Source organism: Miniopterus schreibersii, assembly GCF_964146895.1.
Source record: "Miniopterus schreibersii genome assembly, chromosome: 8".
Lineage (NCBI taxonomy): Eukaryota > Metazoa > Chordata > Mammalia > Chiroptera > Miniopteridae > Miniopterus > Miniopterus schreibersii.
In genome coordinates, this window is record NC_138109.1 from 11,576,682 (window position 1) to 11,595,446 (window position 18,765).

An 18,765-nucleotide genomic window follows, 5' to 3' on the forward strand; every position below is an offset into this window, starting at 1 on the left:
ACAATCTGCCCATTGAGAAATGGAGGCAGATGCTGGGGGAGGCAGATCCGGGGCCCAGTCTCACTGCTCCCCACCTCCCTCCCCAGGAGCTCTGGCTCAGGCCGGCGGAGTGGAGGGCACTCTGCCTCCCACTACCTGCATAACCCTGGGCCTCAGTATCCTTATCTGTACACTCAGAGGTTGGACGAGGTGAACCTGGTGCCTTTCAGCGTTCACTTTGGGAGAGTCTTTGAGTGTCAGGTTTCTCCTGTCAAGTAGAAACAGCCCCACCTTCCTGGCTGTGATCTTGGCTAATGGTTTTGGACTTGAGCATCTTCATGTGTAACATGGAGATAGTAATTGTACCTAAAGGTTACTGTGCAACCCATTGAAATGAGGTTATGCATGTGAAGCCCCTAAGAACAGTGCCCCTCTCATCGTGGGTACTCGGACTGTGTTAGATGCTCTGTTAGAATTATTGTCATCCCATCCTTGATGTCATAGTCTATCCTGCCTGCTTCAGAGGCTGCTCTGAACATCACGGACAGAGTGCTTTGAGGAGCTGGCACACATATGAGACTTGTTGTAGGGTGTCTGCATGCAGGAGGGGTGGAGAGTGGAAGGATCTGGGGCACAAATGGATCTGGGCTGGGGTCTGAGCACTTTTTGGAGGTGGAAAAGACAGAGGGCGGTCCATTGCTGTCCCTGGTGTGGTGGCTGGCTCTTCAGGGCTAAGTGATCTGTTATATTTTATGTGTATATGCCTAACATGGCGAACACAACCCAGAAGGTGACTGATAAATGTCCCTCCTCTCCTTTCTCTAATCCAACACTTTAGGGAGAAGAATTTGGAAGTTTATGAGCTGTTGGGTCAGAGTGGGCAGGGGTGGCTCTGAGTGACTCAGACTGTCTTGGCCCTGGCTCGAGTTGTCTCTGTGCTCTGGGCCTTCATTTTCCCACCTGTAAAATGGGAGAGGGTTTTTCTGTGTGACCTCCTTTGCTGAGTGGTGGGTCGGGCAAGAGAATTGGGACAGTGAAAGGTTAAAGGACATAACACCCAGCAGCCCCTGACCCATAGTAGGTATGTCCCCTTCTTAGGGGCCACTGACTACTCCCTGGCCTTCCTGTTGCCCTCTCTGCTTGTGCTGGTCCCTCTGCCTGAAACACCCGTCCTGCTGAAACCTACTCCTGTGGGCTGATCCAGGTCGGGGAGGGGCCTGTACTGGGAAGCGGGTGTTGAAATTCCATAGCCCACAACTTGGTGGACTGGTTCTCAGTTAAGCTGCGTGTTAACCTCCTCCCAGGCTGAGTTGCAGTGAATGCGGGGTGTCTGGGGCATCTTAAGAAGCACATCACCTGTCGTCATCCTTCCACCCCAGTCAGCCAGAGCAGCTGAAGGGCAAAGCTTTTCTGCACTGTCAACACTGGAGGCGGCGGAGCCAGGTTTTCCCGCCGCAGCTGGGAGGCACGTCAGCACGGGCAGTGGATCTGATCTGCCAGGCCAGCTGCTAGCCACACGCTGGGGTCTGTGCTCTGTCTTCTGGGACCAGGAGTGCCGGCTGCCCACCCTGCCTGGCTCTGGAAACAAAAGGCCCATGAAATTCGTGCAAGCTCATCTGCTGGGGTACAGCTTAGCATCACTGGTGAGGAGCAGGGCCACTCAAAGTGCCATCTGCAGGGGAGCTCATTAGAAATGCAGCGTGTCCGCCCTACCCCAGATCTGCGGAGTCGGGGCCTGCATCTGAGCAAGGTCCACCAGTGATTCCCGTGCTTGTCACTGTGTGAGCAGGGGCTAGGCTTCAGTCCCAGCCCTGCTAATAGCTGTGTGACCTTAGACAAGCTAACTCACCTTTCTGAACCTCAGCTCCCTCATCTGCAAAATGGGTTTGGGGAAAAATTCTTTACCCGAGAGGGTTAATAGTTCACAAGGAAGCTGATGAGATGTATATACGAGGCGCTGAGCCCAGTGCGTGCGTGGCACCCAGACGTGCTCACCAATCAATGGCTGCTTCTGCTGCCTCTAATATGTCGAGATCCAAAGATACGGCTCAGGTTCTCACTCTGGGTTGACTGGGGCCAGTCATTCTCCTTCTCTGGGCCTCATTTCCCCTATCTGTATAATGGGTCTTTTGACCCCTGCCCCACCTTCCTCATGAGAAGGTTGCTGAAAGGAAAAGTGAGAAGGAGCCGCCTCCCCCCCGCTGGAGCCTGGGGAATGGGTGTGTGGGTGGGTGGGTGAGATGCCCCTGGGCACCTGCATCTTCACCCCTCGCTGCCCCCTTCTCTGCTGCTCCTGCCATTCCTGTAAGACCCAGTATCGAGGCCAGGCCCTCCCTTGTACCTGCTCTGTTCAGTGGCTTTGGAATCAAGTTCTCTGCCCCCACTTAGAACAGCATGGCCAGGAGAGATGATTCAGCTTGGGACCTGTGTTCTGGGCCTTGGCCTCTCTTGAGGGAAACCCTGGATGCCCCATGCTGGGGGGTGGGGGTGGGCAAGGGGAGCCTGTGGACTTCTCCCCACCTGGGACTTCTATCCTCTCCTTTGGACCTGGGGTTGAACTCCTGGCCTGACCCTTGACATACTGGGTGACCTTGCAAATTCCTGGCACACTGTGGGCCTCAGTTTCCCTATTTGTACAATGAGCGTGTTCAGTGAGATGGTCCTGCCTGGTTTAGACCCTTAGATTCCCTCTCTGCCTCTCCTTAGCCTCCTGTGTCCTTCATCTCTGGCAGAAGCCCCCACCCATCCCCACTGCCCTCTAGGTCCTGGACCCTGTGGCCTGCGGCAGATCTTGGCCTGGCCGCCAATGTTGGGGGCTGGTAAAGACCAAAGGGAACGGGGGAGGGGGAGCGTGTTTGTGCATGTTTGTGTGTGTGCGCGTGTGTGTGTCCTCTGGGAGCCCTAGCCAGGCCTGTCTCATCTCGTGTGGGAGAGAGGGAGGAATTTTCCTCTGTGTGTGCAAACAGTATCTGTTTTCTCTTGTTTCCAAAAGCTGGTGACGTAACCCACTCTTCATCCATTCCTTCCCTCTGGCCTATTTTTAGCTGCCCCAGCAGCATCCGACAAGGCTTCCAGACCTGCCTGCTCTGAGGCCATGTAGGGAGGCCGCAGTGGGTGAGAAAGAGAGAAGCTCTTCTGTCTGTCCCAGGATGGAGAGGGAAAGGAACCTGCCCGGCTTCCTCTGGGAGGGAGAGGGATCTGGGGGAGGGGGGGGCTGGGGCTCTGGTTGGTCCTAGGTCCACGTGGAACCCAGCAGGGTTAGAGCCTCCAGCCAGGCTTGAGTCCTGCTGCTCCACCTGTCCTCACCCTGACCTTGGGCACCTGACAGTGTGCCTTACTCTCTCCACCTGTAACGTGTGGATGATGGATTGTTATGAGGATTGAATTGTGTCTTGTAGACGGAGGCCTGGTACAAAGTAAGCACTCAGTTAAGGTGCTGGTATTGTTACAGTGATTATATTATCATCTCATCCAACCTCCCGTGGTTGCTGGGGGTACACTATTAGCCTATTGTGCCTTCTCCTCTCTGTCATTTCCTGTCCAGCCTCAGCCAGTGTGTGCACAAACCAGATGATACATATAAAGCCACTGGAACAGGGCCTGGCATGAAATAAGCACTAAATAAGTGAGCGCTGTATTTATTATTTTGTTTTAATGTAATAAAACAGACTTGGGTTTGAAGTCCAGCCCTACTCATTCACTAGCTGTGTGTCTTTGGGCTGGACATTTAACCTCTCTGAGCCTCCGGCCCTCATCTGTCTTTGTTGGTTAGGGTAGACTGCGGGACCACAGACCTAAGATTGCAATAGTTAGCACAATAGAAGTGTATTTCTTGCGTGTGCAAAGAACAGCCCAAGTGTGGTGCTGGCCGCAGCCTGGCTCCCCAGTGCCAGCCTTGATATTGCATTTGCAGCAACAGCAGGAGCAGCTGCATTTAAACAGCACTTTACAGTTTGCAAGAAGGGGGAACAGTGGTCTCTCCTGTCTTCCTCTCCCCATGGTGCCGTGCTCATGTCCTCAGATGACAATTGTCAGTAACACCTGGTATTATGGCCATGCATCAACCTGGCTGTCCCTGCCCCACCGCCACCCCGTAGACTGGGAGCTCCTGGAGGGCAGGCAGGGATGGATTCACTGCTGTGCTGTTCTTTCCTAGCCCAGGACAGGCCTAGGGTGGCTGCCTGCACCGTGTCTGAGGGTTGGACTGGCATGGGAGGCTCCCTCTGACCACCTGTCATTGTCTCTTACAGATGGGAGGAGGAGCTTGCCAAGAGCATGAACCTGCAGACCATGGTGGACACACTGAAGGAGGTAAGAGCCCTCAGAGGTCCCGATCAGGAGAGGCTCGTGGGAGAGCCATGTGGCCAAGAAGCACAGCCTTTAGGGGGCAAAGCTGGGGGCAGTTCCCAGCACAGCCCCTACTCTGTGTTACCTCCTGCTGCCTCAGTCTCTCCTTGATGGAGCCAAGAGGCCTCTCTTGTGTCCCCTGCTTTGGACCTAGGAAGGGACCAGCACAGTGCTGCAGAAAAGCTTTGGTACAGGAGTTGGGAAACCTGGGTCCAAGTCCTGGTGCTGCCCCGGCTTGTGGGGTAACCTTGGCCAATGACTCCCCTCTCCTGCCTCTTCTCCCTACCTGAAGCTTGGACTGGATGGTGTCTAAGTACCCTTTCCCCCAGCCTGCAGGATCTGACTTGGGCCGAATGCCCTGGAGAGGGCAGTAGGCATGTCACCAGGCGGGCCCCCAGCCCTAGCGGGCTCTCTGTGGCAGGCATGGGGACCTTCCTTGCTATTCTGGCTCGGTAGCTCTGTATTCTGGGCCCTGCACTCATCTACCTTCTGGGTACCCAGGCAACAAAGTTCACCTTCCTGGCCTCTCTTTTCCTCTGTCAAATGGGTGCAAGAATAGTGACCCCATGAGAAGGTATGGAAAGCTCTTTCAAACATTTTTAAAAATCGCTTTGTGATATTGAAAACATTTATCTTTTAAGAAAGTTAGAGACAGATCAAAATAATATCAATATATAGAAGGGCGGGGGTGAATGTCCCCCGTTTTTATAACAAAAGTGCTTTTTACTTTACACACATAACATGTTCATGCTGAAATATTTGCAAAGTTGAGAAAAACTTAGAGAAGAAAATAAAACTGCCCTCCAGTTCTACCCCTCCACTGTTGACATATTGGTGTGTGACCTTCGGTCTTTTCTTTGCAAACACACATGTATCTAGGTGTGTATGCTCAGTTAGGTTGACATATGTGACCTTGCCATTTTGGAGATCAGAGATGGTCAAATATTGGCAATGTCACATGAATCGACCTAATATTTTAACCTACTGGGATCACTTATTGCATTAAGTTGCTCTTTTTCTCTTATCTGCCATGGGTCTTTCCATGCCTTAAATACTCCTTTGAGAAGTGTTTTAAGCTGAGCAGCAGGAAGCCTGGCTGGGCTGAGGTCCTTGGCACCCCTTCCCTAGCCAGTAGGCCTGGCCTGGTTGGGCCTAGCTGTCCAGTCCCTCCTGTCCCTAGGGCCCCAGGCCCCCTAACCCCTCCCCATCTCCATCCCCATAGGCGGCGCAGGAGGCAGAAGCCATCCAGGATGAGATGAACGAGACGATCGAGAGGCTGAAGGCCGAGCTGGTGGTGTTTAAGGGGCTCATGAGTGATGTAAGTGCCACTGGCCGCTGCCCCCAAGTGTCATGACCTCCCCCCACACCCATCATGCAAATTGCTTCATTCACTCCGAGGCTCCAGAGCTCGGCTTCTAGTTAGAGTCCTGGCTGGCTGCGTTTGACCGTTTGACCATGAGGATGACAGATGCATCGAGACCAGGCGCCCTCCTCCTGTCCCTTCCCACTTCCGCTTCTCTTGGTCTGAGTAGAGATGCATTAATCTGCTGCTTAACCCATCCCGCCCTCCCGGGGCTCCTCTAACGGACTGTGTGTGTCGGCTCAGACTCCTCCCAGCTCGCCCTGATGCGGCTGGTGGTGGCCGTGGCCTCAGTGTCTGGGCACAGGTCGAGGGAGGCCCCGTGCCATGCCAGCCTGAGAGCCCCCGCAGGCCAGCGGCCTTCTGCAGGGCTGCTTTGTACAGTCAGGGAAAGGCTGGTGTGTGCGTCCTTTTGACAGAGCCCTTCTAAGTGCCGTGGGTGAGGGAGCTGTTGGCAGCCAAGGTCTCCTTCCTGCTGGGGACCTGGGTTTCCTGCCACCTTCAAGCAGCGGGCAGTATGTAGGGAGAGCTGCCAGAAAGGAGAAGGAGCCCGATCGTGGGTGACTCAGGCAGGTGTGGCTTCTGGTCCTGAGGGGCATAAAGCCAGGTGCTGGTGGGAGAAGGCTCCTGGGGCTCCAGGTGGAGGCCATTTGGCTTCCCCTCCTGGGGACTCCCTGTTCTGGGCAGACCCCCACTGTCAGCCATGGGAGGAATCCTGAAGAGAGAGCTGCCTTGGCCAGCACCTCTGCTTGGGGACAGGTGGGGCACGCTGGGTGGGAACGAAGCGAAGTCTTTCAGAGGTGGGAGCTGCCTTTGTTTTTCCTTTGCTCTAACAGAATAAACAGTGACACTGTGTCTGCTGAGAGGGTGCCTTCCAGCCCTTAGGGAGACGGGCAAACACGGTCTCACATTGTCCACTCAGCGCCAGAGCCTTTAGCTCCCACGGCCCCTCTACCCCCTGCCCCTCCCTACCTGAGCAAAGCTAGCCCAACCCTTCACACCCAGGAAACGCTCAAGGTCCCCCTCGGACTCGGGGCCTCCCACCGGACACCTAGGGTCCTCTGCCCCCCTCTGTCCAGCAGGGGCCTGGGAGCAGCGCCTCCACCCACGCCTGCTCCGTCCCTCGCTCACGTAACCCCTGCTGTCCTCCCTGCAGCCCATGACAGACCTGGACACAAAGATCCAAGAAAAGGCCATGAAGGTGGACATGGACATCTGCCGCCGAATCGATATCACGGCCAAGCTGTGCGATGTTGCACAGCAGCGGAACTCGGAAGACGTGTCCAAGATCTTCCAGGTGACTAGGGCCACCCTGCTCACCAGCCGCCACTCCCACCTGCCACTGCCACCCTCCCAGAGAGCCCCGGCCTCAACCCTGCCTGGCCGGCCCCTGTTTCCCTCACATCCTACCCACTCCCTCCCCCTTCCCCCAGAGTCAGCGTGGCCTCCCCGGGAGAACATAGAGTCAGGGACTCGTAGGCTCATAGGCTGCTCTGACTCCATCACCAAGGCTGACGGCTTCATCCTATGGCTGAGGAGACCACTCACCCTGGGGGGTGACATGACGGGCTCAAGGAAGGAAATGGCAGAGCTGGGACTAGAACTCGGGTCTCCAGACCCTTCAGGGCTTCATCCACCTGCCCACTCTGGGTTCACTGTCTGGTTTCCTGCCTCTTCCACGGGTTGCCAGGCTGTGGGTGCACTGGGTGAGCTGGCTGAGCCCTGGCAGACAAGCCTCAGAGTTCCAAGGATGAGCTGTTGGCCTCTGACTGTTTTTCATTCCCACTGAAGAGGCGCTCAGTCTCCCCCTCTCCCCCCTCTATGAGCAAGTGTGTCTGTTCTGAGAAGAGGCAATGGGTTCACCGGCAGCTGCCCCCAGGGAGGGTCTGGGGCTGGATCGCTTCATTCTCTGAAGGCTGCTTCTTGAGTCTGGATTGTGGTTTGCCTTTCTCGTGAGCCCAGGGTGATACGGTGTGTTGTTGCTTTAAGTGTGTGACTTTGGATGTAGCCAGGTGGGGTCTGGGCTTCCCTGGGCCCTCTGCCCACCGCCAGGCCTTCTTGCTGCCCCTCTGCTGGAAAGCAGGGGGTGCCACTCAGCCTTCGTTTGGTTTGCTCATGTCTTGTCTACTTGGAGTGGAGGAAGCTTGGTAAACCTGGGACTGCCCACCTTTGCCTTTGCATGTGAGCAGGAGGGCTCTGGGGGGCACGGAGCCACCTGGGCCTCTCTGAGGGCTTCTCCGTCTCTCTGGCTGGCACTGAGACATCCCAGGTGACTCTATACCCCAGTCTAGCTTGCTCCTTTCCCCAAATTTTGTGGCTGCTTCTCTGGTGAAGGGGTGAGCTGAGCCGGCCCAACCACCAGGGCAGGGAAGGGTCCAGGCTGTCTGTGTCTTCTGTCCTGCATGTCTCCCCACCTCACGCTTCCTGCTAATGTCGCCTGCTTCTTAGACCTGCGCATCTTTCCCGGCAGTGGCTAGTCCTAGCCACGTTCCATCTATCCCTTGGGATGCTGGCTCCCTTCCCAGCCCACCCCTACCTTCTATCGGCAGGGCCTCCGAGTTACCTTGATCTCTTCTTTCTGGATCAGGTGGTCCCCAAAAAGAAAGAACGTAAGGTGGTTTCGGATGATGACACCTCTGAGCAGGACGGGGAGGTGAACCGGTTCCCAGATGAAGAGGTCGGCTCTATGAACATCACAGACGAGATGAAGCGCATGTTTAACCAGCTGTGAGTATTCCGGCTGCCTCAGCTCGGGGCTCCTCTCTGCTCCCCCACGTCACTAGGGCAGGGGTGGCAAACTGAAAGTAGCCCATGGGTGTGTTTTGTTTGGCCAGCATAATGAATAGATTTGCAGTCTTTCTTAACATTTATAATTTGGGGAGCTTTACATTTCCAAAAAGGACCAAATGGTAGTGGTGGTCATATTTGTGTGGGAGTCTTGACTAGGCCTTAAACACACTCCCACTAGTTTTTTTTTTGTGGTGAGCCATACACCAGGCCCACCACGCTGGCCAAGCATCCTCGCCTGTAGGATACTGTACAAATGCGACTTCACCGACTCCAGACAATCAGTCTAGGAGGTAGGGTTACCACTCCCCTTTTGTAGATGAGGAAACTGAGGCACAGGGGAAGTGACCTGGCCAAGACCACTCTGCTAATACGTGGCAGAGCTGGGATTCAGAGCCAGGCCCGACTGCCTGTGTTTTCTCACTTTGAGATGCTGCCCGGGTTAGTGGCAGAATGTGTGCTGGACATGGTCAGTAGTGGGTTGGAGCCAGCTTGTACCAGCTCATGAAAGCCGATTGTGCCCATCTGCCCACTCCAGGCTCAGTGATGAAGTGATGAGGTGGAAGATTGGCAAATGCTACCAATCAGGGCTGCCCCCCCCCAGGAGTGGGAGCCAGTGGGGATGGGTTTGCCCCACCCTTTCCTGTACTTGCGGCTCCCCTGAAACAGAACTGAGATGAGCTGTGCTTTGGGGATTGCTGTTTGAAGGTGACAAGGAGACTCCCAGACTCTTAATTCCTCTGACATCCCCCCAGATCTCATATTCTCATCTTTTGCTGATGAGAAGGGCTTTGGGGGCAAGGCCTTGGTTGGGCCTAGGTTTTCTGAACGTTGTTCTGGACATTCCCCAGCCTAAGGCAGGATTGTATGTCCCCACAGAGCCAGACTGGGTTCATTTGGTTGAATTAAAGGGCTTCTCTGAAGACACCATTGTCCTCATTCTCATAAAGTCGCCAGGGAATCAGGCTGCCCAGGAATGGGTGAGCTGAAAGGGACGGTCTGAAGAGCCGAGTCGCGGGACACCATTGGCCCAGCTCCTGTGTGCACGAAATTAGATTAATCTAGTGGTGAAGTTGACCAGATTAAAAAAAAATCCTCCGATCACCCCTCCATCCTTGCATTTCTAGCCAAGGCCATGCTAACCACACCCTAGGTGGAACCCTGGTCCCCTCCCACCAACGTCTCCATGTGTGGAGATCCAAGCCAGAGACTGCCCCGGGCTGGTTCCACTGAAATCTTTGAATAATGCACCCATGTCAGGGCTGCTTTGTTTTGATCAAAATCTGTTGCTTGGGCTTCAGACCAAGGAGAAGGGGAGAATTTGCTACTTTCTCTGTCCCTTGGCCAGCCCTCCTCCTCAGCCCTGCCCTCCAGGTCTGTGGGGAGGGAGTGGCTCTTCCCAGCCCTTTCTCTGGTCCATCTTCCTGTCTTTGAAGGTTTCCTATTCCTCAGCTGGGGTTTCCTTCAGGTCCCAGACCCTGGAAAGGAAATGAAGTCAGTGGTTGAGTATGTGATGCAGCGATAGTGGACTCCAGGGGCTTGACTGAAGCCTGTCCAGTCCCGTGGCTCCTCCCACTGCAGCCCTGGCCCCAGCTCCACTCCCTGGACTCACAGAGCCACTTACAGGTTCTGGCAGGAACTGCTTTTCGGAGCCAGACCTGGCTCCAGGGGGTGCTTTAGGCAGCTTTTTACCAGAAATTCTTTCTTCTCCCCAGTGACCCCCCCCCCAGCCTGACCATTTTGGGAAGGTTGGGATAATCCTGGAAGGAGTTGAGGGAGGGAGTATAAGCAGTGGGGAAAGCCCTGGGATGGGAATTTGGAGACTTGGGACCCACATGTTCCTCTTTGGCTAATTCACCTGGTCAAGTGATTTAACCCCTGTTGATATCAGCTTTCTCACCTGATTAGTGGGTGTGTTGGGCTGAATGATTTGAAGGTCCCCTCCAGTTGGGGTAACCATGCATCTCTAGAAACCCCTCAGTTCCAGGCAAACCTGCATGGTCCGTCCCCTGACTTCCAGTCCAACTGAATAGCGGAGCCCTGAAATCACCCAGGCTCTGAATTCAAATGTGATTTTCAGCACGTATTGCTCTAGAAGTCCATCTAATCCCTCTGAGCCTCAGTTTCTTCATCTGTAAAGTGGGAAGAATAATCCTGCTTGTCTCATAGGATGCTTGTCTCAAGGGTAGAATGAATTGCATTTTAGTATGTGCTCAGAAGCCACTCTGTGCCCAGCACATTATGAGCACTTGGTGATGTTTTGATGGGGAGGAAAAAGCTGTAGGAAACAGAAAGATCTGGCTTTCAGCCCAGTTTTTGTTACAGGCCAGCAGTGCAACTTTGGACAAGTGGGTTATTCTTTCTGAGCTGCAATTTCCTCATCTGTAAAATGGGTATAATAGCATCAACCATTCTGGTTGCAGAGATTATATATATAAATCTCTTCACACAAAGTAGGGGCACAAGAAATGAGCTATTGAATGGAAAAGTTACAAGATTGGACTTGGGAGCAAAATGCCTTTAGTCTCCATTATAAAGCCCAGTATCTTAAAAACATACATTTTAAATTGTATAAAGAGTACGTAAAAACATTCTGCATTTTAAAAGAGTTCAATTCCATGGATAAGGCGCGTGTACCCTCTGCCACAGAGGGCCACCCAGTAGGAACAGACCCATTGGGCAGTGACCCTGTCTCTCTCCCGTCCTGGCCCCCGGAGCCGGCCTTTGTTTGCTCATGCCCTCCCATGTCACCCCCATAGGCGGGAGACTTTTGACTTTGATGACGACTGTGACAGCCTGACATGGGAGGAGAATGAAGACACTCTGCTGCTCTGGGAGGACTTCACCAACTGCAACCCAACCATCGACATGCAGGGGGAGGTGAGCCTGGGGCCCAGGAGCTGGGCGCAGGGGGCACCTCCTTTCAAAGATCCCTCCTCCCCATTCCTTCCCCACAGGCCCCCCTGCCCCCCGCCCCCCAACTAAATGGTTCCCTTTGTCCTGTCTCCCCAGCAAGAGGAAAACTTGGGCAACTTGATCCATGAGACGGAATCCTTCTTCAAGACGAGAGACAAGGAGTACCAGGAAACCATAGGCCAGATCGAGGTGAGGGCTCGGGCTGTGCAGCCCCTTAGTGAGGCTCATGAGGTCACATGGCCCAGACCCCTGGCGACTATCTGGCCTTGTGGGCAGCAGCTGGTAGCCTGGGGCAGCCACAGGCTTGAGAGTCAGGAGGCCTATCAATTTCCTGCCTGGTGCTGGGAAAACCATACCCCTCTTAGGGCCTCAGTTCCCTAATCTGTAAAATGGGGGTGGTGATCCCTGTCTGCCCCAGAGAGGTTTATTTTTAGTTATTCAACTGAGATGGTGGTCCCAAAATAATGAGAGCTGACATTTGAGTGACGTCAAGTGACACAAGGCACCAAGTAAGCCCGTTACAAGTACACCCTCCCTAGTCTCCACATACCCCAGTATGGACCTGCAGGTACCTGGGTGCCCTATGCAGTAGAAGTTAAAAGAGACCCAATGACTTGCCCAAGGCCTCCAGCCAGCAGACAGCCTTAGAGCCCAGCGCGCTCTGCCCGAGAGCCTGCACTTGGCCATGTCTGTCAGTGAGGTCGTTGCTGTTGTCACACTGGAGAAAGAGGAGCCTTTTCCCTGGGGGATGTATCATGTGGTGGAGGAGAAGGGTCAGAAATGTGAGAGATGTGAGGATTTTTCTAATCAAGGCCATGGAAAGGAGTGCAGAGATGCCGGGCAGAGTGGAGTTGGCACAACCAGGTGGGGCTGGTCAGGGAAGGCTGCCCTTGTGGTTGCTCAGCAACCATTCCTCCTTCACCAGAAGCAGTTCTAGAGGCCTTGGACCAGTATGCGGAGGGCAGAGGCCTAGGCAGGGCCCTGAGGGCATGGGGTGGCCTTGAGGCCGCCAGCACTCGGGTGGTGGGGAGGGCATTGCTGAGGGTTTTGCTGTGAGGATGACTTGGCCTCACCCTTATCCCGCATTGGTCCCTCTCAGCTGGAGCTGGCCACAGCCAAGAGTGACATGAACCGACACTTGCATGAATACATGGAGATGTGCAGCATGAAGCGTGGCCTGGACGTGCAGATGGAGACCTGCCGCCGGCTCATCAAAGGCTCCGCAGACAGGTACCTGGCCCCGTCCTCCCTGGGGATTCAGCAGTTGGGTTCTTGGGGGGAATTTGTGGGGTTGCAACCCACGTGTCCACCCATCCATTCATCCAATGAATATTAGTCACCCGCCTCCTGCGTGCTAGATGATTTACCTGTTTAATTTCCTCTAAATCCCTGCACACACTGCTCAACAGCTACCTGTTGGGGGCCTGCTCTGTGCAGGGCCACGGGGACACAGTGATGGACACAACAGGCACAGCCCTGCCCTCGGGGAGCTTACACCCTACTGTCTGCTTAATTGGGAAGTGGAGGAGGTGGGCAGGACACCCCTCTCCACTATGGCTGATGGGGCTCCCATTTGTCCATAGGAATCAATTTCACATCCTTTCCCATATTCCAACCCAGGCCCAGGTGGGTCAGGCCCCTTTGATTTTCGGGGGCAGAGGGGAAGGGTGACACTAAAAGACTGAGCCCCTGCCTTTAAGGAGCACGCAGCCTCACGGGGCAGACAGCCATGCAACTAATAGAGTAGGATGATATGTGTAAAATGCTTGGCACAAAGCACAAATAAGTGTTACTTGTAATTGTTTCTCTTATTATGACTGTATTCCTACAGGCTGTGGTTCAGGCTGTAAAAGGGAGGGGTGGGTCTGTGGGAAGCTGTGTGTGGGGCCCTAGGCTCAGCATGTCCTACCTTTAGCTCCCTGAACCCCCCAGATCCCACTGTCATTATCATGTTCAGATGGAGGAGCGGAAGCTGAGGCAGCTTAAAGAGTTTGCCCGAGGGCCCCCAGCCAAAATTTAAACCCAGTGCTATTAACCACTACCCAGTATGGCGTCCCTTTGAGAGCTGAGTTAACTGGGGTTTACTGAGCACATACTGTGTACCCACATCTGTATTTGGTGGTTTGAGGGTAAGAACCAAGCTTGATCCATGGTCTCTGCTCCCAAGGGGTGTCTGGGACTGAGAGCAATTAGAGGCTGGTACAGGAGGTCCCAAGAGGCCTTGAGAGCCATGTTCACTTGTGAGCTTAGGAGATTCTAAGGAAAGCAGAGCAAGGCCAGCGTCTCAGGGCAGGACCCCCCTCTGAGGTCAGATCTTATAGCAGTGGCTGCTCAACCCTTCCCACTCCTCAAATTCCTTCAGGGGTCTTCGGGCTGCTCCCTGACCGTCCCCCATTCTCTCCTGCCTTCCAGGAATTCACCGTCCCCCAGCTCCGTGGCCAGCAGCGACTCAGGAAGTACAGACGAGATCCAGGATGAGTTTGAGCGGGAGGCAGACGTGGAGCCCATGGTCAGCTGATGACTGAGGCCCCTGTGCCTGGTGGTCTTGGTGATGGGGCCTCTGCCCCCTCTCCCCACAAGATCCTCGGAGTGGGGCTCCAGTCCTCACCACACGGACTTCCTCCGCCCTCCCTTCTCTGGAGGCCCCAAGGGACGGCTGCTTCCTTCCTCCCTTCCACCCACCATCAACCAGTGCCCTCTCCATCCACCCACCCAAGGAATGGTGCTCACAATTTCTATTCTCCACGTTACAAATGCAGACTTCTGTCCAGATGATGCAGTGTTAACCGTGCCTTTTCCCTTAAGCTGAGCCACTTTGAGCTCCAAAGAATTATTCCTAGCAGGTGTTTTTATACAAAACTCTAAGGTGAGGGCGGGGCCCCAGTGTGGGATATTGTGGTTTTCTACCCTTCCACCTGCTCCTCAGATTGGCTATGACCTATGCCCTTCCCTCCTCTGCTGGCCAGCGCTGATGGAGTTGGGCTTGGGGTGGTCCACCTTCACCCAGGACGGAGCTGTTTGCCTGTGCAAACTTTCCACGCCTGGGTGGGTACCTCCCAAGGGTTTTTCACTTACCAAAAGGGAAAAAGATGGAAGGCGGGAAGGAAGACAAATTTTTATTTTCTTTTTGGATCGAGTGGCACAGCAGAGGGACAAGGCACTGTGGGGGAAGGTGGAGCCTCACTGTGTTTAAACTACTATGCAAAAAACAAAACAAAACAAAAAGCAGCTTGCCTTATATATTGTGGAAGGTAGGCCCTCTCCTAGACTCGTGGTTTCCCCTCGGAGTTGGGAGGGAGGCCAAAGCTGGGGCGATGTCTCTCGCAGCCTCTGAGGGGGTTCGGTCAAGGTCAGTAAAGAGGCCTGGGTCCTGCAAGGCCCTTGGCCACCTGACTGTTTGCTTTCTTGGGACCTCTGTGGGTTTCGGGGGGTCTTTTATTGCCCTGACGACTTGATGTTTTTCCCTATTTCCAGCCAACTGTAAGGGGTTTTGGATCTGTAATTTCTCTGTGAGAAAGTCTGAAGGGAGCCAGGCCTGGTATCGCCCCTTCCACAGTGGAGCCGGTGAGGCCCACCTGCTGCCATCTTGGCTCTCCTCTGTGCCCCAGTTGCCCATTGCTTGGCCACTGGCAGGCACTGGAAAGGAAAGAGGAAGGAGGCAATGAGGGCTGCTGGCAGGTTGGAGGTGGCAGGAGTCGGCGCTCAAGTGAGAACCATCCTTGTTCCACGTGTGCCAGCTTCTTCCCGTACTTCTCTTAACTGACCAGTTGGGGAGTTGATTGAGCCAGTGCCTCCCCAAGGCTTGCGTGGACCTGTGTTGAAGCCACCCACCAAATCTCAGCTTGGAACCAGCTGACCAGGCTTTGCTTTTTTTAAAAAAATGTCTTTTGTCCCAACTCCTGTGGGTATGGTTGCTGATTTTTGTTCTTGTTGGCCCAGCAGCTCCCCCTGGAGGTCAAAGGAGCACACTGTGCCCGAGGACCTGAACTTACCTTCAGGGCTTCCGTCTACAGGCAGAGGGGCGGCTCTGGCTTTGAGCAGGTTCTGGCCCCCAGTCTTTCCTCCCCAGGGTACCAGCCACCGTTAAGGGCCTTCTTTCTCTTCTGTTTGCCCCACCTGTTTTGCAGTCTTAACACCATTGTACATAATATTCACATAATATATATATATATACGGAGAGAGAGAGAGTTAAGTGACAGTGTATTATTTTTATTTATCAGAACTGGTGGCCTTTATTGTTTTTTTCTATTTTGTTGTTGTTGGGAGAACCTCGTACTGTTCCCTGTGGCAGTCTGGCTGGGAGGCTTCCATGCCCAGTGTCCCTTATTGGCTACAAGTCCCTTAGTAGGTACGAGGAGGGACGGTGGTTTTGGAGGAGGGACAGCCCCTTCCCCTCCTCCTTCCTGACCCTTGTTCTAAAGGTTACAGGGTTCAAACATACCTGATTATTATTGTCGTTATTATTGTTATTGTTGTTTTAGTTTAGCTTTATTTTAACCAAAGGTTATCAGAGCCAGTTGGGCTTGGACCTCAGCTGCTAAAAAGATTTTCCGTTTCCAGGAGGGTGGGGAAATGGCTGTCCCGCAGGCCTGCGCTGTCCAGGTGTGGCCAGGTAGGCAGAGTGGAAGCCAGCCCTGGGTTGTTCCTTGAGGTGGTGGGAGGGGGACAGGTCTATCTTTAGAATTAAGACAATAAGGCAACAATGTATTTTGAGGGTAACTAAGGTGATTAGTGTCCAGTGGTATTTTTGCTTTCCCCTTTGTAGACATAAGACATTTGCCACTGGGGACTAGGGGACTCTGAATTTGTCCAAGGACTACAGAAATGGCAGGAGCCAGAGACAGACGCTGGCTGAGGAGGTCCTTCCTGCTGGTTTTCAAAAGCCACTTTCTCCTGGGGAGCAAGGATTTGGGGCAGGTGGATGAGGTGGGGACAGCAAGGGTATGGCCTACCTGCTTCCTGGGCAGGGTCCTGGGTCTTGGCCTGGCTGCCTTCCTCCCCACCAAGTTCTTTTTGGAGTTAGTTGCCAGTGGGCCCTGCTTGTCCCCTCACCACGAGCCCACAGCTTGCCAAGAAAGACTTCAGCGCTCACTGAGGTAGCACCAGGTCCGTCCTTTGTAAAGCTGTAAATACTTCATTTTAGTTTTCTACTTCTAAGCCCAGTGTCATATTGACATTGGTATTTTAGATTGTTCTCAGATGGGCTCTCCTGTGCTGCCCTCTCTCAACCTCCTATTTTTGGGGGTTTTATAAAATGAGGATTGGGGAGGGGCAGGGAGAGTAATTCCTTTTGGTTCCCTGGTTGTGGAACACACACACGCACACACACACACAGACACACTGAGACTCTGAACAGGGGAAAAAGTTCTTGGCAAGTGAACCATGTGTTTTCTTGTGGCAATATGTCTCTGAAGGGCCAGGTCCATCTCGGACTTAGCTTTCTGGGTGCAGCTCAGATGATTTAGGGAGAATCAAAACTCTCTGGCTTGGGATGGTGGAGAGGGTGTGGGGTAGGGGATAATATAAGGTGTAACTTAAGCTAAATGTAATCTATTTATAAAGCAAGAGACTCTCATCTATTTTTATGAAAGGGAAGGTTTTTTAATCTAGGGTAGGCAGTTGTGGTGGCCCAGCATTTTTCTGTGGACACTATGCATGTTGCTGCTGGATTTAATATAATCGGTACCCCTCACCCAGTCTCCCTGTCCTCACCGCCTACTCATCCGCACCCTTGAGTGGCTTCTGCAGAGCGTAAGGCCCCACCTCACCCCATTTCCGTTCCCCAATCCCCCAGCTCCTGGGTCCTTGGAAGTCTTAGGGGGGGAGGGCACTTGTGGGAAAGGGTGGGCAGTGGAGAATTCAGAATTGAGGTGGGTGGGTGGGGGAAGGGGGCATGAGATAGGGGACAAGCTCCATTTCCAGGGTGGGCTCTGATTAGTTGTTTGAACTATGCCAAGATCCAATTCCAAGTCAGCTGTGTTTGGGCAAGAGTGGGTGGCAATGGGGCTGTCGGTTCAGGGACCACGTGGCCTTCTTGGGGCCTGGGACCCTCTAGAGCCCTAGTGGGTCCCAGCTTGTTAGCCAGCTAGAGTGGGAGTAGAAATGCCATGAGATGCCCATAGTCCTGGCTGTACCCACTGCCTGGGCTGCCAACCTTGATGTGCTCCTCCAGAGCCCTGGGTGAGGGATTAGGGCAGATTCTCTCTGGAAGGGAATTTTTCATGGGTGGAAGATTTCCAGGCTCAGGGTGGGCTGTGTGCTAGTTGTGGGCAAATCCCTCACTATTCCTGCTGCCAAGCCCTCAAAGAAATGAGGCAAAGGCAACTCCCGTCCCAAAGACCCCTTTGTGGACATTTTAGCACCTACGTGAATTTTAATCCCACCCAGGGAGACTTTCTATCCTGTAGTCCCATCCCACCCCACTGTTGCTGTCTGTCTGCCAGCTGGGTCTAGCATCAAGGGGAAGGGCGGGGGGGAGGCGTTATACTCATTGAAAGACTACTGATTCTACTGGGAAACCAACCTGTTTACTGTACTGTTGTAAATACCATGCCCTTTATATCCTGTATATTGGCTTCTTTTAAATAAAGTGAAATGTCTTAGAATTGTTGGTGCATTTTTTTAAAAACTGAGGCTAAAGTGGTGATGGGGGAGGGGCAAGAGGCCTGAGGGCCACATAGTCTCTAACACAAACTAATTATCCAATTAGCGGTAAACCAGGGAAACCTCACATCATCTGTTACATTTGGTAAAATGTAACAATAAAATTTTTACAAGCAGGGAATGCAGGATTTATGACACACATTCCTCAAAAGGGGACGTGAGAGCCAGAGAGATTGCAGGCAGAGTCATGGGTGTCGCCTGCGAATCACGAAACCCCCGTTTTCTTAAACTTCCTCCCAGTGCCCCTGAGAGGCCACCGGGATCTGACAGTGCCCAATGTTCCCGATTCTTCTTGTTCGGAGCTGAATTCAGGGAGACATTTTCCTATATGAACCTGTCCCCCCTGCCCGGGAGGAAGGCTTTCTCCAGGGGTGAAGAGAAACACTGTTTCTATTCCCCGTGGCCTTCGGAAGGAAGTGCACGAGTGAGGTCGTTTAAGGTGGGCACCATTACCCCCACTTTATAGGCAGGGAAACTGAGGCCCAGGGAAGTTACCTACTTTATCGATGTCATGGGAGGAGCCACAGTAAGCCCTGGAAGCGGCTCCTAAGCAGGTTCTCGACCACGCCGCTGGAGGAGAGAGAAAAACAGGTGGATTAGGGGAGAGTGTAAGGAAAGCTGTAACAACAGTACTTTAGGGGTAGAATGGGCCCCTCAGACTCTCGCCAGAAAGGCTTCAGAATCCGAGTTTTAAAAAACCTTCAAGCCCGGCC

The 18,765-nt window shown here is 53.6% G+C and overlaps 1 protein-coding gene across 1 annotated transcript in view; it reads left to right on the forward strand.

The window, feature by feature from the left end:
* Positions 1-14,592, forward strand: part of IFFO2 (intermediate filament family orphan 2) — a 37,975-nt gene extending 23,383 nt beyond the window's left edge. The window contains exons 2-9 of the mRNA XM_081145225.1: positions 4,230-4,290; positions 5,549-5,644; positions 6,843-6,983; positions 8,274-8,413; positions 11,233-11,353; positions 11,486-11,578; positions 12,489-12,619; positions 13,802-14,592. Coding sequence (XP_081001351.1) covers positions 4,230-4,290; positions 5,549-5,644; positions 6,843-6,983; positions 8,274-8,413; positions 11,233-11,353; positions 11,486-11,578; positions 12,489-12,619; positions 13,802-13,907 — 889 coding nt within the window. The 3' untranslated portion in view covers positions 13,908-14,592. The remainder of the gene's footprint in view (positions 1-4,229; positions 4,291-5,548; positions 5,645-6,842; positions 6,984-8,273; positions 8,414-11,232; positions 11,354-11,485; positions 11,579-12,488; positions 12,620-13,801) is intronic.
* The last annotated feature ends 4,173 nt before the right edge of the window (positions 14,593-18,765 follow it).